Source organism: Polypterus senegalus, chromosome 18 (genome assembly GCF_016835505.1).
Source record: "Polypterus senegalus isolate Bchr_013 chromosome 18, ASM1683550v1, whole genome shotgun sequence".
In the NCBI taxonomy this organism is placed as follows: domain Eukaryota; kingdom Metazoa; phylum Chordata; class Cladistia; order Polypteriformes; family Polypteridae; genus Polypterus; species Polypterus senegalus.
Genome location: NC_053171.1, coordinates 61,336,458 through 61,354,317, shown reverse-complemented (window position 1 = coordinate 61,354,317; position 17,860 = coordinate 61,336,458). Strand labels below are relative to the sequence as shown.

General features: G+C 37.1%; 1 protein-coding gene across 3 annotated transcripts in view; it reads right to left on the bottom strand.

Moving 5' to 3' along the window:
- Window positions 1-17,860, bottom strand: part of actn1 (actinin, alpha 1) — a 192,799-nt gene that overhangs the window by 88,088 nt on the left and 86,851 nt on the right. For all 3 annotated transcript variants that reach the window (XM_039741933.1, XM_039741931.1, XM_039741932.1), the window contains exons 3-6: window positions 13,129-13,248; window positions 6,707-6,793; window positions 697-784; window positions 326-404 (exon numbers count right to left, since the gene is read on the bottom strand). In XM_039741933.1, the coding sequence (XP_039597867.1) occupies window positions 326-404; window positions 697-784; window positions 6,707-6,793; window positions 13,129-13,248 (374 nt within the window). The remainder of the gene's footprint in view (window positions 1-325; window positions 405-696; window positions 785-6,706; window positions 6,794-13,128; window positions 13,249-17,860) is intronic.

Below are 17,860 nucleotides of genomic sequence, written 5' to 3'. Positions count from 1 at the left end.
TCAAGGAGGGATTACTGTACTCCCTGTAATCATTACCATCATATTTGGCTCCCATGAGAGAGTGGTTTGTGCATCCTATGAGTGGAGTGGAGAGAAGCCTATGATGGACTGCTACTCTGTCCAGTGCTGCTAGGATGTGCTGCCCATTCCCCCGCAACCATGAATTGGAGTAGACATTGGAATGGTGTGGGATTATTTACAGAATTACTGTAATAACTGCCTGCCATTTTTGCTTATTTACATTTATTTGGGTCATGCCTCTATACAAGTTGAGACTGCTGAAATGCCTGAAAATTAGCAAATGATTACATTTTTCAGTGCTCACCTTTCGTAGTTTGCCATAGTCAATAAGTTCTGGCCGATGTCTGTGAATGAGGGCACAGAATCCCAGACCATCTTTCCAGCTGAAGAGTTAAAATTAAAATGCAACAGAGGATGAGAAACAGAAACTTTTCAAACCATTCAAAGCATTCCACTATCAGGAAATAACTTAATATGATCGATTTAAAATAATAATAATGAGAAATTGTCACTGACTGCTCCCACTACCAAGCCCTGGAGTTCATGAAAAGGTCCCTTGAAAACACTCTCACTTAATCACATTGTGCCACACAAAGCAATGTAATTGACAGTACCAAGTTGAATTAAATGTGAATTAAATAAAAATGTTTACTTAATTAAGAATGTGCTGCCAACCTGATATGGAAGTTCTGAATGTTGACGTTCTTGTATGGTGCAGTCTTCCTTTGGCACCACAACAGTAAGCCTTCTTTGGCTGACGTCTCTGTGGCAGAATACAATGACAGTCAAATTAGTTTTGAGCAAGTTAACAGATGACCATGAACTATTACAGTCTGATTCATCCTCCACTTTGCCACATGCACAGAGGCGTGGTCGAGGAACACGAGATTGGAAGTAGTGTGCGACGATATATTAAAAAAAAAAAAAAAAAGTGTGTCTTTCCCCAGAGGATTCCCAGGACCATGGAGAGTTGGGTGGGGGTGGCAAGTGGCCAACTTGGGTAAACCCAGAAAATGGCAGTTAAACTGGTTATCATGACCATGATCATGATATGGGTGTTGTACACTACAAGGTTTACTACGGCCAGTAATCTAGTATCCTTACACTATAAAGATAATTTAATCCTGGGGATTAAGAAAGCAAATCAAATCAAAAAAATAAGCCCTGCATCCCAAACAGAAATCCATACATAACATTATCCATGTACATAAAATAATTTAATATGGTTACGTAGGCTGTAGTGTATAATGCTGTTCCTCACAACGTTATTTATCTGCATTAAAACAAGTTTGCTTGAAATTTAGTTGAAATTAAAAACTTTGGGGTTTAATGTGCTCATTGCTACCTGTAGAATTGTGGTAACTCAAGACCAGGGAAATCAGAGACCCGCATGTATTTGAATTTCTCTTAATGTATTATAATAATTATGGTTGCTAAATGTACACTTTAACCACCATTATTATAAATATATTTAGATCTACAAAGCATAAAGCACTATTGCTTAAATGATGCATACACTTAAAAACACAGGCTTTTTAAAAAATGGGAATGTTTACACACACAAAAAGATGCAATCAAACACTGTAGAACAAGGCACAGTTTGCACTGCCTTTTTCTACCTGTCATGCACTTGACCCCAGACAAAATGTTTTGTACATTAAATGAAGTGATTCTCAGATTTTCCCAGCTATACTTCACTTTTCTCCTAAAGGCCAGAAGACTTGTTTGCCCCTATGCATCTCCCTTTTTTGGTATAAATTAATTGATGCACTGAGTTGTAATGTTGCATTGTAACGAACTTTAAATGTTTCCACCTTATATTTTTATTTACAAGATGCCTTTATTTAAAATGAGTTCAAGTATTTATGAGGAAACGTCTAAGCTAAGAAACAGCAGTATTGGCTATAGTTAGGTATGTGATAAAATGAACTACAAACAGAACAAAGTGGGGTGTGCAGGATCCAACTTGAGACTTTCCTGCAAGAGACGCCAGTTGGCTTCTGTGGACAGGAGAAGACATTTAAGGAAAACATGTGGAAATAAACAAAACTTGGGGTTTCTTTTCTTTTTTCCTTTCTTTTGTTACAGCAGAAATGCAATATAAGCAGCCTCAGTGAGTTTTTTCACTACAACTCACTGTTTTAAGAAATGTGTGTCAAGTCAGCAACCAACAAAGAAAAATTGTATTGTCTGAGGTAGCTAAAATAATCATTGATGACACTGAAAAGGCCTTTTAAAATGTCAATTTTATAGCCATTGTAATAAGAAAGGGAAAAATCAGGAACATAACACTTTTTTCCATTGTGTTTATTGAGAAAGGAAGCCATGTTTCTTTGGAGGAATGTCTAACAGTTGTACTATCAATCTGCAATAACTTCAGGATCTGAAGTTCAGGAGTGAATAAGATCAGGAGCACAGGGATTTTTAAAATTCACTTTTTGTGACCATTGGATCAAAGCGCATAGCAGTAAGGTAGACGTCTCTGTCCAAAAATGCTTTGTGAAGAGGTGTGTTTGAAAAGCCAATTTCTAACTTTTTTCCTAATAACTATACAAGCGGGTCATTCAATAACACAACCAGGCAGATCCTGGAAACAGTGTGCAAAAACAGACAACTAAAAGATTAAAATACTGACTAACGTGTCTGGGATTAATACATTGTCAAAATTAGTACACCTTAAAACAACTGTTACTTTACATTCAAATGCTTTCTTGTCCTTGACAAATTTTTTTTACTACATCCTCATTAAATTCGTACAGTGTTGTTCAATCCAACACTTGCAGTTTACACAATCCTCCTCTCTTCATTTTTAACTAGTTTAGCATGTTGGAGACAGTCATGTCACTTAAATCCTTAGCAGCTCCTGATGGGGTGTAGACAGAAGCCGCCATGTCGTCCTTTGTATCATGTTCACAAGATCTTCACACATGTCTTGTAATTTATAGGGCACATTCTGGTGACTAATAATAATGTACCTAGATTTATTCATCATTGACAGTATATAAAACTTTAAAACTTATTCAATCAATTTTCTAGAAAATGAGAATGTCAACAGATACTCATAAAAGCTTCTTAAATGTCACATCATTTAAGTAACTGTTATCCATATTGCCTTTACAATTTTTCCTTTTACATGAACTGTCCACTTGTCAATATTAAACTGCATTTTCTAAATGACTGCCCAATTTTGAAGATTATCTGTATCTTTTCTGAATTTCATTTCATGTTTTGACGTAATCTTTAAATTTTACAAACTTCCTCATTATATCACACTCATCCTCACTTAAATTATAATGAGAAGAAATCAAGTTCAGGTTTGTCAAAACAAAAATGTATTTAAGTGACATTCCCACTGGTCTCCCACATACTAGTCTGTAGAATACAAATAAAAACACACAAAAAAAATACAAGATTATGGCTTGAATGGAACATGTGTGTGCACGCAGACACACAATATATATAGTATACAATACAAAAATATTCATGTATTTATCAATATGAATTGCTATTGAGTTACCTTAACACCTGTGGATAAACATGAATCATCATCATGTAAGTGCTAAACATCTTTTAAAAGAGGAGAGTGAAATGTTTTAGCCTTTCTTAAGCTATAAAATGGACACCCTAAACTGCCTGGAGTAATGAGTCAGAGATATTCTGTACCAGCATCCCCACACACTATAGTGGTCCATGTCCCTGGGCTGAGCAAGTGCCATAACAGGACTGCACATATCCTGGACAAATGGACTCCACTATGCACATAGAACAGGTTAACATAGATGGAAACATGCAGGCTTTCTTTGGACATTTGAGGAAGTAAGGGGCATTTTTGAGCTTTCTTGACTATGGATTAGATTAGTTTTGCCTATTTCAGGTCAATACTGATGTTGACTCCAAGAGACTTAAAGCAACTGACCCTCTCTGAAATATCTCCTTCATTACAGATCTGTGTATGGTCCGCCTCCTGAAGTCTGTGAGCAGCACTTTTTTTACGGACATTAGGAAATCAACTTACAGAGAAAAGGTTCACCTTAAGACACAGTGGTGCCAGGACAATAATCTGTCTCTCCATTAGTAGTGATCAGGCCTATGATGGAGGTGTCATCGGCAAATGTATGGGAGGATCTGGAGCTGTGTATGATCACACAGTCATTGATGAACAAGTAGTAAAGAATGTAGGTCAGGGTTCAAAATTGTCGCTGCACAAATCTCTGAAGTGAGATTTCATACGTTAACTCTGATAACAGCAGCTTTCCTCATTTACTTGTCAATGACTGAGGCAGGACACTGAGGCATAATTCAAGCTAGATGTAGCCCCTAAGGCAGGGAAGGGCAAAGTCATTCCTGGAGGGTTGCAGTGGCTGCAGGTTTTTGTTCCAACCCAATTTCTTAATAAGAATCACTTATTGCTCTAGAAACACTTCTGCTTCATTTTAGTTATCTCCCTCACTAAGATTTTGAACCCTTATTGCTTATTTAAGTCTTAAACAGCAGCATTCTAGGTTTTTAATTGCTCCTTATTAGAAATAAGATGCAGATGACAAAAGAAACCAGCAGTTATCCATTTTGCTTGTTCCCCTTTACACCTGTGTGTATTTATCGTGCACTATTGGGTTTAATTAAATACTTGGAAGGAAAGAGAAGAGAAAAAAGTGAAGGGTTGAAAATTACCCATCCGTTTTACACTTCAAAGTTTTTGGATGATATCCTTAGAATAGAAAAAAAATCTAGGATATGAGAATGACTTGACATAGCAGAGTTAAAGCACTAACAAGCCATGAAATGTAATTATTGGCAATGATTGTTTTCTAATTAAGCAACTGGGTTGGAACAAAAACCCGCAGCCACTGCGGCCCTCCAGGAATGACTTTGCCCACCCCTGCCCTAAGGTATTACATGATCAAGCACGGCCATGCTTGTTGAATCTCCAGTGCTGTCAAGTCATTTCAGCTGTCAGAGATCACAAAACAACTGCACCTTGAAGTATCAGTGGGGCATGTGTTGTACTTCAACTATTATTTGTGATGCAGGATTAAGAGCTTGCAGTGCTATTTAAAGGTCTGATACCTATATTGTGACATGCTTGTTTTTAAATCTTTTTGTGAGGCATATGTTTGTCCTGTTCAAAAGAATAAATTATATTAAGAAAACTACACCCATGAGCCTTTCTTACAGTGGACTATTAGGTCCAGATGGCTGCATTTAAAAGATCCAAGCCCCTTTTTGGTCCTTTTGTGATTTGAAAGTTAGGTTCAGTAGCCGTTTATAAAAGCTGACACTTATCAATATTGAGGATTAGACCACAGGACAGTAAAGGTGTTTTGTGATAATGGACGTTAAGCCAGTATCTACTTGTGTAGTTTAGACTATTGAACACAGCCGCACCAAACCATACTGGACAGACGGATTTATAGTTGATACAGACAACTAAACCTCATGTGGCCCACGTGGAAAAAAAAGAAAATGCCAAAAGGGAGGGGGAAAATAAAAAAAACTGAAACAGGCTCCTAAAATGAGGTTCCAATTAGCATGCAACAGGTAAGCTGATTTGTTTTTACTGTTATATAAAATCAATTTCATATTTTACCAAGTTTGCCTTTATTATGGAATTTGACAGTAGTTGCATATGTGCAACAGCTTTAACTACTCGCCTGATGCTAGTGTTGACTGCCTCAGTTCCCTTTCAATATAAGGGGGATTTCTCAACTTTTCCCAATATTTTTTAAGGGAAAACAATGAATACTTTTGTTTTTTGTTAAGTGAGCAGAACTCCCTATTTGCATTTTTGACTGTGATAGTCATCCTTGGTGATGGATATAAGTGATGTGGCACCAGTAGAGTGAAGGCAGAGATCCAAGGGCTCAGAATTCACTTGTAATTTTCAACATAAACACAGCATTTCCTTATGGCAGAGGGTATCAAAAATGTTCTGTTGCTGGCCAGCAGAGAAAATATCAGAAAGAGGGAAGAATACAATTGTGATTCCAGAAAGAATAAACTATAGGAAGTAATAAAAGATACAGACAATGAACTGTTCCTTCAGTTTCTTGGCGGACTGACTATAAAAAAAGATGATAGGTTCAATAGAAGAGGGTTAGAAATCTGAAAAAGTAGTTTTCCCTCTTTTAAGATCATAAAATGCTGGTGATTTTCTAGGTGCACTTGCAGAAGCTATACTTCTACACAGAGTCACTTCACTCACTATGACACTCTGGGTATAGCATATTATATTTATAGATGGTTTTACTACATAGTTCATAAGGACATTCGATTGCCAGTCGTACTGACTGAGGTGTTGACTGTTTGTTATGTACTGTTGTTACTAATCTGTGAGAAACATGCAAGCAAGAAGTTAATTTTACTATTTGGATATAACAGCAAACTTGAACATAAACCTAATTTTCTACTAAAAATACATGAAAGTGTTTGATATGCATGGCCTGTATCAGAACAAGGAAACACTACCAGGGGTCTTGGCGCCAGACAACATTGCAGCCGCTTAAAAAAAACCAATTAACTGTATGAAAGACAGTGTTGTGCTGTCAATTTCTTAGCAGATCTGAACAAAAAGTTCATCCTGATCAGACAAACAACAAACAACAAGACATCTGCAAAATGTTAAATGCAAGGATAATAGTCCAAGTGACAGCAAAGGCATGACATTATTAGTGACACATCAACCTACCCTCCACTGAAATGTCCTGGATAGCAAAACGCAGAATAATGGTCCAGATCATTCCCAGGGTCATCTTTGCATTTCCATCGACAATCTCTGTGGACAATATCAAAACAAGAACATTGAACCATATGCTATTATTTATAGGACCTCCAATTACAGATTGTCAGAGTACTAATAGTTAGAAGACTTTCAGACTTAACAGGTTCTAGCATGATCCTTCCTGTAATTCTACCACAGTACTTTTAATATCAACTACAACAATTACTTCTGTAAGACTCCCAGTGGTTACCAAGACACTCACAAATGACTAGCCTGAAAAATACATTTGTAAGGTTTTAATAATTTCTTCTCACTAATAATTAAATTAGGAAGAGTTGTTTTATATTGTCAGCTATCAGCAGAAAATGGTGTCCTGTTCTATTAGTTCAATGACCAATTATTGCAACTTCAAGAGACACAATCTATCACCAATAAAAATAAAAAATAAAAAAGTTTTGTTTTTCTTCAAGCAAGTCCCTTAAGTTCTACTTGGATCCGTGCTTCCCACCAGCCAATTAACTTGGTCATGGCTATCCAGTCTAGCTAATCCATCTGTCATCTTAGGCCATCACTAGTAGGACTAGCTCTCTCCTATCATACCAGATGGTCTACCACCCTAGCTTATACCAAAGACAATGGAGAGACAGTGATACCTGAGGGGACAAGAGGGAAACATGAGGCAAATACACAAACACAGCAGACATGTTTATACTTAATGTTTTGGTCAATGTTTCGTCTTTTATACTGCTAGCTAAGTCTTGTACCAGTTACGTGTTACATGCCTTAGCAGTGTTCTAGACAGAAAGGCCCCAGTTGGTTTATTTCTTTTATCTATCTTTTCTCATATGCTTGTAAATGTACTCTAACATTAAGTGAGATCTAAATGGCATGAATAGGGCACAACTTCAAAGCAATAAAAACTTGTCAAGCTCTTCTAAGCCAGTTTAAACAAAAGGCTATATATACAAAAACAGATTTAACCACCATCTTGGTCAGTTAAATAGTCAGAAAAGTAAGTACTTCTAAATAAGTACTTTTTTTGTGTAAATGTTTATTCTTCTCTCAAGACATTGATCACAAAGAATTTGGCATTACAATGCAAAGTCTGTCATAGTAAAGCAAGTACATTTTGTAAAACAATGATTTTTTTCCCCATAGTAACACAATGTGACAGGCTGACTCACATTAGCGCTTTGCTGCTTCTGCGGTGCAAAATCATGATGAAGTGGAGCCAATTATTTTGGAAGTAAAGCAGCAGTTTAATTTTTTTTTTTTTTTAAAAAAGTACAGTACATAAAACAACACTAAAATGAAATTACTGGTGTCACGCTAAAGGCTAGACATTCTAACTAGACCATGGGCACATAATTGAGTTTGTTAACTGTGTTCCAGTTCATTCATTGTCATGGACAACCTTGGAGCAAAATGCACTCCATTAGTTCAGCTGTTCCCCTTGACTGTTCCAATTTATAAAGGCCAATAAATTGATATGAATGATTCCAGATTTTTCCTTGAGCTTTGAAACCTCAGTCTCAAAAAAGTCTATCAACTGTTTGAAAAAGAATTCAACTTTAGTAAGTCAACAAGAAGAGGCAAGAAGGACCAACAACTGTACATTGGACAGACTGAGGTGGAGAGAGTGCCCACATTTAAATTTCTTGGTATTAACATCTCTGAGAATCTCACTTGGACCTACCGCGTTACAGACCTAGCGGAGAAAGCCACGTAGTGTTTGAATTTCTGAGAAGGCTGAGGATGTTTGGCATGCTAAGCACTACCCTCAACTACCCTGTGCACTACTACAGATGCACAGTTGAGAGTATCCTCACCTACTCCATAACAGTCTGGTTTGGGAACAGTATAGATTTCCATAAAATATCCTTGGATCAGCACTCCCCACACTAGAGGACATCTGGTTTGGGAACAGTATAGATTTCCATAAAATATCCTTGGATCAGCACTCCCCACACTAGAGGACATCTATAACATCAGAGTTCTACAACCCACCCACAACTTGAAATACTCACACTGGTACCATCAGGGAGATAGAACTAGAGCATAGCAACTAGAAAAACAAAGCTGAAAGACAGTTTTCTCCCTTATGCCATCAGGCCTCCACTCAACACTGCAGGCTCGCTTGTGTCTGAAGGATGGAAGGCCTCCTTGAGACCATATACCTGCAGAGCTTACTCTGAATCGTTTATTTATTTGCAAGTGAACTCATACTTATGTTTGTTTTTGTTTATTGTGTATTCTTGTTTATTGCTGGAGAACACACAGAATAAGATTTTCATTGTACTGAGTACATATGAAAAAAAAGATGAAGTTGAAATGGGTATATAGCAACAAATACAGAACAGCAGGGTTATTAAAAGAGTCAAACTATTGAGAAACCTCAATTGCAAAAGTTTTCATGTTATCTATTCTACAGTATACATTTAAAACTCTTGTTCAGTTTACGATTCACCTTTTGACAAGTGGCATGGTTTGACTTGCAGCTCTGCTTCCACCCACTCATAGGTGTTGATTTGATGGCAACTTCAGCAACATTAGAGCCTTCACCAGCAAACTTAACTGACAATGGGGGCAGCCAAAGTGGCTTCTGGAAATACTTTAAATTTGTACCAAATGAGGATGGAAAACCACAAGATACAGTGAATGCAAGCTGGTATAGCAGATTTGCTAATTAATGCACAATACCAACTAACAATCAATATAACAATCTTATTTCGAAGTTACGTAAACATTAATAAAGGATAAGCTTGTGAATTGTTGCTTTTGAAGTAGAGCTGTGACTTTTGGTTTTTTTTTTTTCCGAACAGGTTTTGTAGACATTTAAATGTTTAATGTGCTAAGACAGCGGTTTGTAATTATTTTGACCTGCACCTTATTTTTATTCTGCGCTCCTCATTCAGGGGCAACATTCTTTAGCGCTAGGGCTCTGTTGCTCCTTCACTTGTTAAACTCTGGCCCTAAAGTAAGATACCGTAGTGGATTACTCTTATTTTTTACATGCAATTTTTAAATAATATTACATCACAATTATTATAAGATCTTAGGCACTGTAACTTTTCAGTGCTCAGCTGCATTAACACTGATGCTATTTCTCCATGTGCACATATCCTCGGTGTGTTACAGTAAAAATTTAATTGTGTGATGGTGTCTAAAGTGAAGGTTGCTTGAATTTGGCTGTTTTTTGATGGCCACCTCATTGATTGTATACAGAATTTTACTCTTGACTTTTACAAAAGACTGCACTAGTTGTTTAGCCCTTGCAATTCACAGGTTTACTATTTTGTGTATTTACCTTTTCACGTCATCATTTAAATGGAAACAGCACTATCTAAATAGACTGCAAATCCCATCAACCCAGGGAGTACTGCATCATTGGGTAATTTTGGCAGTTGGGTTAAACAAGATGAGGACGCTCATTTTAAAAATGAGCCATAAAAAGCCAGCAGGATCTCAAATGGTGGTGACTTTTTGTTTCAACGCTTTACAGCACAATTGGGTTAAAATTAAACTCATCAGATTACAATTTTCTCTGGATTTATTTTCTCGTCCTGTGCCTGCTTGTTTGTGCAATTGCGTCTAGCTGGAAAAAGTCTGTCTGAGGAATGCTCCCAACTTCTACAAATCTTCACTTATATTGGCATCATGACAGGATAAAACTTTATATCATTTTCTGGAGACTGGGGGAGTTCATAACTATACAACCTTCATCTGCGAAATTGGACTGTATCATGTTTATCATTTTGTGCTTAGTCAGATTTTTTTTGTGTGTACTATTAAATCATTTTTGTGTTTTACTACCATAAATATACGCACAAATTTATTTAAATAAGTTACATTTTGTAAAAGTTACAATTCATTAAAGAACTGCTAAACTATGGACGTTGACAAGGAGACGCCACACATCTTTGTCTCGGCTGCCAGTGTCACACAAGTGATTTGCTTGCACAGTGATCATTCTATCTTGCGTTTCTCACAACTTTTTACATCTTATTTTGTGCAATAAATTTAACCCTTAAACCACCGGAACCGACTATAGTCGATTCCCAGTGCAATTTGCCAGCACACCGGAGCTGATCAGTCCATGCCATACATTCGTTGAGCAGCCAGCCCATGACGACTGTGGCCCCCTAGCGAATCAACATCACTGTCCCCGAGATTCAGCTGTCAGAGTTGACCTGTGTGTGCTTGTGTGAAGCCAGTTCGGTGATTTACTGAATTTCATCAATGGCGTCAGTTGCACCTTGTACATAAAATAATAGATTGTTGCAGTAGTTTTTTTTTTTATATATAGTTTTTACAGTTCATTGGAAGTGTGTAAAATGATCAGTGTTGCAGTAATTGTGATGCTCTTTGCATGAAAAAAATGTGTTCCATTGAAATTTCCTTTTTTTTGGGGAATTGTGATGTTTCCTTAAACTAAAAATGATATTGAATTTTAATACATTAATAATACATTAATACAATTAATACAATAATACATTTTTGGTAACATGGCAACTACCCCAAAACATGCCAGATATATAAAAATTAGAACACAAGTGTAGCAACTTAGCAGCAGTATCAAATGCCCTGTTGAAAGCTATTGTATTTGGCTCTTTTAGACTCCCCAAGGCTGACGCAACTGCTAGGTTTGCTGATCCTGAACCAACTCATTTTGGAGCTTTGAGCTGGGACCTAGGGGAGTCCTAAAATTAAGCTGTTCGCATCCTCTTTCCCACCCCCACAAACTGCCTCTGTTTCTCAGCACATAAATCTGAGCTTAAATATTTGCACACAATTTTAATACAACAGCTACCCATCAGCTATAAGTGCAGAGCTGCAACTCCAGAACTGGGACACCAGTGCCAAGGATGTAGTTGTTGGGTTCACTGTTCCAGAGATCAGGATAAGCAAGGAAGACAAAACATCTCAAAACCTTTGCAAAATTGTGTTTCTGATATCAACTTGCATGCTTTAAACTGTAGCAAAGCTCTCGCAAGGAAAATTTAAATTAACAGATTTCTTTGGCTCCAGAGGCAATAGCTGAAGAAGCTTTTCCAGGATGAACACTTTCATTTAATGTTTAATGCCACAGGAAATCTTAACTCTGGCCTTAGGAACAGCCATTGAGTAACAAACAGACAAACTTAAGTAAACTGTAAGTCACTTCTTATTTGTGCAACATCTACAAAATCATAATAAAAGTAGACTTTAAATTTGACATGTTCCAATCACTATTGTTACTTCACATGCTGATCTTATGATCTTCTTATTGTTCCAGAACCATGCTACACTGTGCATACAAAATGTTCTAATCCTTAGCAACTAAAATTGCTATTCGTACTTTTGAGAAATCTTTCCCAAGGTCTGTTTACAATTCAGCATAAATATGAACATTCTAATCGGTTTAAAAAAAAAATCCTCTAATTTTAAACTTTTGTTTTGGTCTCAACAATTTTTACTTATAAGGAATCCCTTTCCCACATTCCATTCACACGCAGGTTATGTAGACTGGCAAGGCTAAACTTGCTCCTGATATATGTGTGTGTGTGTGTGTTTTTGCCCTGTGATGGACTAGCACTCTACCCAGGGATTGTCCCTGCATTGCTCCTGAAGCTTGCTAGGATAGGCTTCACCTTCCCTACAGCATTGCTCTGGATAAGTGGATCTAGAAGATGGATGGATTCTTCTGCTGTGTGCTTATCCATGTTGACTCTGTGGAGCCTAGTATCAAACTGTACAATGAATTACTTTGACTTTGTTTTTGGTTCACTGTTTTATACCACAATCATATATGCTGGGACATCTAAAGTAACAATAGCTCCCTGTCATTCTTCTAGGGTGTGGTACATCTTGTAAGTATACTTCGCACAATCTTCTGTGCTATTGCATATACCTGTGTACTTTTTGTATCACCTTGTTTGGTGCTCCCTGCAGAGTGTTAAACTCAATCAGTCCATCTTTATTTATCATTTAAAATAATGGCTTCAAATCTCAGCCTACTCACTATCTGCATGGAGTTGGCATGCACTCCTCTTGTCATAATGGGTTCAAAAAGAAGCAAAGAAAACCCAAAAAGATGTGCTGCAACTAACAGAACAATTACACTCTTCATTAGAAAATAAGGCATGCAGGGGATGTAGTACAGAAGGGCTACATTTCATTTGTCCACCACACAAACTCACTTCCTTGTACAATAACACACATGTTGTGTGGGTTTTCCACACATCCACATAGGCACAGACTAGCAAAACCCTTTTATTTCATACACGTGGATGAAGCAGTTCATACAAGCAGTAGTAATCTATTGAGTTGGTGCAGCTAAACACTAAGAGTTGAGCTTCGATAAACTGTATCCAAACCCTGTAAATACTACTAGACAAAAAATCTCTCACCTTCTGCTCCAATGCACACCAACTTGACTCCCTTGCTGGCAATGAAGTCCAGAGCCTTGTTCACATTAGAGATCTTGTGGACCCGCATTTTTCCTCGTTCAGGCTTGGCCAGTCGTTCACCTGATTGGAAAATTGTAGAGGAAAGCCAAATGAAAACACGGTTCTGTAATCACAATTGTCTGTACTCTATACAAGGCTTTTTGTGCAATGTTCATAATATTCCTTTGCTTCTACTGAACTACTCTGGTCTATTAATAAACAACTTATGGTAGTGCCACATCTGTATGACATCAAATCTCAATCTAGAATCTTCATGTATAGCTCCTGGTTAGTGAAACAAGCTACCCACATCCATTTGAAATTCTGACTCCCTAAATGCATTTAAGAAGCATTTCAAGACCCTCCTGTTTTGTTAATTTCTGATATTAGCTGTTACACTTTTATTATCTAGGAATTATAGCTCACTTGTATTTATTCCTGAGCTCTTCACTTGTATGATCAGCTTCGTACCCTTGTCCTGTAACACTTAGTCCCAAACAGTCCCATAGGGTGATGTTGACTCGATTATGCAGACCTCTTGATTTTGGAAAAAGTGTTTGCTAAGCGAACAAATATATATGTATAAGGGAGGCATATAAAGACCTCAAATAAAAAGACAAGACTATTCATTCCCAGGCAACTGAAACCTTATGTACTGTAAAGATAGGAAAATAATCACTACAAATTTAACAGGGATTGTGATCTCTAGGGAAAAGCTGCTATTAATTTGTGCATCCAATATGCTTTTACTCCAGTTCTACTCATCCAGTCAACCACTTTGTGAAGTCAGAAATTCTGTTTTAGAGTTATGAGGCAGCATCAGTTAACAATACAGAAAACACAATGCCCTCTGAACTTGCAACGGTTTACAAATACACATTTACATACAATACAAATGTTCACTTTTTTGTCGCTAGGTTTCTTTGATTCTGCCTACTTGGCAACCTTTTCCTTACTTCTCACTCCTTGTGTGATTCTCCTGAAGCCAATACTCAATGGAATAGGATGCAGCTGTTGTTGTCCAAGGGGAGGCCACAGACCTGCCTACTTCCTGAGTTTTCATGATTGTCTGGAGATCAACCCCTGTACACTTAACCCTTGCCTTCCTTTGAGTGTGATATCGTACTATTTCACAAATCTTTTAACCTGACCAACTACATTACCTTTGCCTTATACCAACAGTACCCAGTGACATACCTTTGCCTTATACCAACAGTATCCAGTGAAACTGATGTGTATGCCAGTGTAGCTGGTTTCATTCATGGCAGTAATGACACCTTCTGAGATTATGTCATACTACACATCATTGCTATTAAATCTATTTCAGCTTTGTAAAAGTCTAGTGACAACTATTTAAGTGTGTATACATTTTTAGACCCTCTCTGTATGTACTTTTATGGAATTGGGGTGTGTATATGTTACACACACACAAGACATTAAACACTGATGCCACTATTTCTTTTTCCAGTTTTCCACATAGTTTAGTCATACAACACCTTCTCACAATGAACTGAAGGCCAATGAATAGCACTAATTAAAACTGATGTTGGCAACTTCCACAAGCAAGCTAGATGGTCCTCCGCCTTCACAGCAGACAAATCCAGCACTGCTGTTTACATGTTCTCCATACATGACAGACACTGCCCTTCCAACCCACACTCACTAGACCCACTCCATCACCCAATACCCCTTGAAGGATGTTTACCCCTATTGCCCTATTGATAATTACAAATTCAAATGATTGCATTGTTGCGATTTCCCTGTATTCAGTATCCAGTGAATAACTTCAGATAATCAGAAGATTGTAACAATGCTTACGGGGAACCTGGTAGACCCACACAATACTTCTTGAAATGAGCAAGTCTATTGCAGCATTATTGAGTCCTAGACTGTACCCTCAGCATTAAGTGGAAATATAACATGGTCATTTTATACAAGGTGCCAACACCATCTAATGGCATTTGAAAGGAAACCATAGTTGGGCTAAATATCTAAAATAAACAAAACAGTTCAAATTCAAAATCAACAGACAATTGACCTCAGTACAGTATAGTTGTTTCCTAGAAAGGCAACTGTCAAACGGATGTCCATATATTTAATTATCAAGTGTAAACACAACATGCCTACACATTCCTTGGCATGGAAAACATATCCAACACCAGTCTCCTCATAGATCACAACTAATATACAAGAACCATGGCAGCTACACTCACAAAGACCAGAATCTTTTGTACTCTAAGCACAAAATGAAACACATCTTTAAATTAATAAAACAGATTTTTAAATTAATGCTATCATTACAGAGCCTGCATGATCCTATGACAAGGTATATACAGTATGTGGATGCATTTATATTCAATATACTGTAAATGGAGGTTTACAGGTGCTTTGATTTCTTTAGTAATTCGCAACCCTTTCTGAAAACAAGTTTCCATTTTGTCATTAGGGCTTATCAAGTGTAGATTAATAGGCAAAATGACAAATGTAGCCATTTACAAATTAAATGTGTAACACAATGAAGTGTGCAGAAATTGAAGGGTCTGAATTCTTTCCGAATCCACTGTACATTAGATATATACATACATGCACTATATAGCTATATCTACAGTAAGGTCCATAAGTATTTGGACAGTGATACAATTTTCAGAACTTTGGCTCTGTACACCACCACAATGCATTTTAAATGAAGCAATCAAGATGTGATTGAAGTGTAGACTTTCAGCTTTAATTTAAGAAGTTGACCAAAAACAGTGTATGAGAAATTTAGGAATGACAGACATTTTTATACATGGTCTCTCCATTTTCAGGGGATCCAAAGTATTTGAACAAACTTACATAATCATAAATATAATGATAACTTTCAGATTTTGGCTGAAAATCACTTAAGTCAATAAGTAGGAGGCAGAGAAGAGTTTGTGCAAAGTGCTAATCAATCATTAGAGTACACAGTGCATAATAAAATGTACTACAATGCTCAGACACAATGAGGTGGAAAATCTGAATAACTAATTAATAATTGGCTAATGCCTGTCAGACTGACCTACCCTTCTTCAGTCAATAGCACAATTAACTACAAACTAGGAAATTCCAAGAATTCGTTAACATGACAGACTTAAAATCTATAATAGGGTGGTGAAAAGAAATGGGGAAGGGGGACCAAAAAAACATGGCTGTGAGATGCTTGGCTGGCAAGTCACTTCTGGGGAAAGGACAATGACAGGAAGATACAAGTTAGAATTACGTTTCACAGGAAACCTCCAGGTATGAGAACTAAGCTGGCACCAAGACATGTCCTTGCAATGGTCACTGGTTCTATATATAGAACAGAGTATCCCAGAAGTACAATAGGCATCAGTACCAGCTTATTTTGGAGACTGTAAAGCAGACAGAAAGGAAGTAATTTTCATTTAAGAGAGTGATGAAGGTGACACAGGCTTCTTTAGAGTGAGCTCAAAAATGAACACCAGATGTGGCAACAAAGCAAATAGACTGGAAATGCAAGGGGTCATGCTGTCCATCCACTTTCTCATATACTTGGATATGGGGATAGATATGCGAGAAGTAAACCGCAAGACAATTAACATATTTTTATATTATGTATAACCATCAACAACAAAAAACCAAATAAATAATGAATTGAACAATTATTATAAAAGTAAATATGAACAAATCAGACTCTGCTACTGCATGAATAAAAGGTAAGAAATAGACTTCCATCAATTTTTAGCCTATGTTTTGCACCAAAAACTTGTATGCAAAATTTGGTTGACCTAAGTGAAACTGTACTCAAGTTATTGTGTTTATACACACACATACAGACATAATTCCAAAAACTGTATTTTCGGACTCAGGGAGGTCTAAAACACCGAGATTCATCAAATTCCCAAATTAGAATTTTTGAACGATTCCAATACTTTCCCTATACTTCATATACGAGAAAGTAAAAAGCTGCCTTTCTAGTTGTACCCCTTTAATGCCGAACAGTAACCTAGAACACCTACAAGTTCACGCCCCTGGTGGAAAAGGCAGGCCATCCCTGACCATGGAAGCAACTCTGAAACATAAGGATGTTTAAAGCCACCTCTGCATCAGAGAGAGCTGAATACAGAGTCAGAAAAAGTCAAATTCTGTATCCTTCCTATTTTATGTCCCTTCTATTCTATGTCGTATTATTTAGGAACACAAAGGCTGGACTGGCAGTTCAATAAATGTAAATGGACCAGAAAAAATGTATGTAAATTTAATCTAAAACAACATAATAATTCACAAATGAGCACTGGTCTGTGAAGTTAACTGCTCAAAATGCGTCACGATGGGCTCTGACTGCTAACCTTGTGTGTTACACAACTCCCTGCATCTACCCACCAATTCATTTTCTGTACATACCCAATGTAAATTAGAGGGCTGCAAACAGACAGTGTCCTGGTAGCACTGGGTGCAAAGCATGAATTAACCTTGAATGGCATGACAGCATCTCATGAGAGACTTACTATACATAAATGTTGACACACTGCACCAGGCCAGCGTATACTTAATGATGAACCTAACAAAAGAAGCCTAGGATCATATCACAAGATATAGGGCAGTAATTCTAACATATAGACATTATGCATAAAAGAGTGAAAATAATGAAAGGGTGTTTAGATTTTAACAAGCACTGTAAATTAACAGCTTTGTACTAAAGTGTCAATGA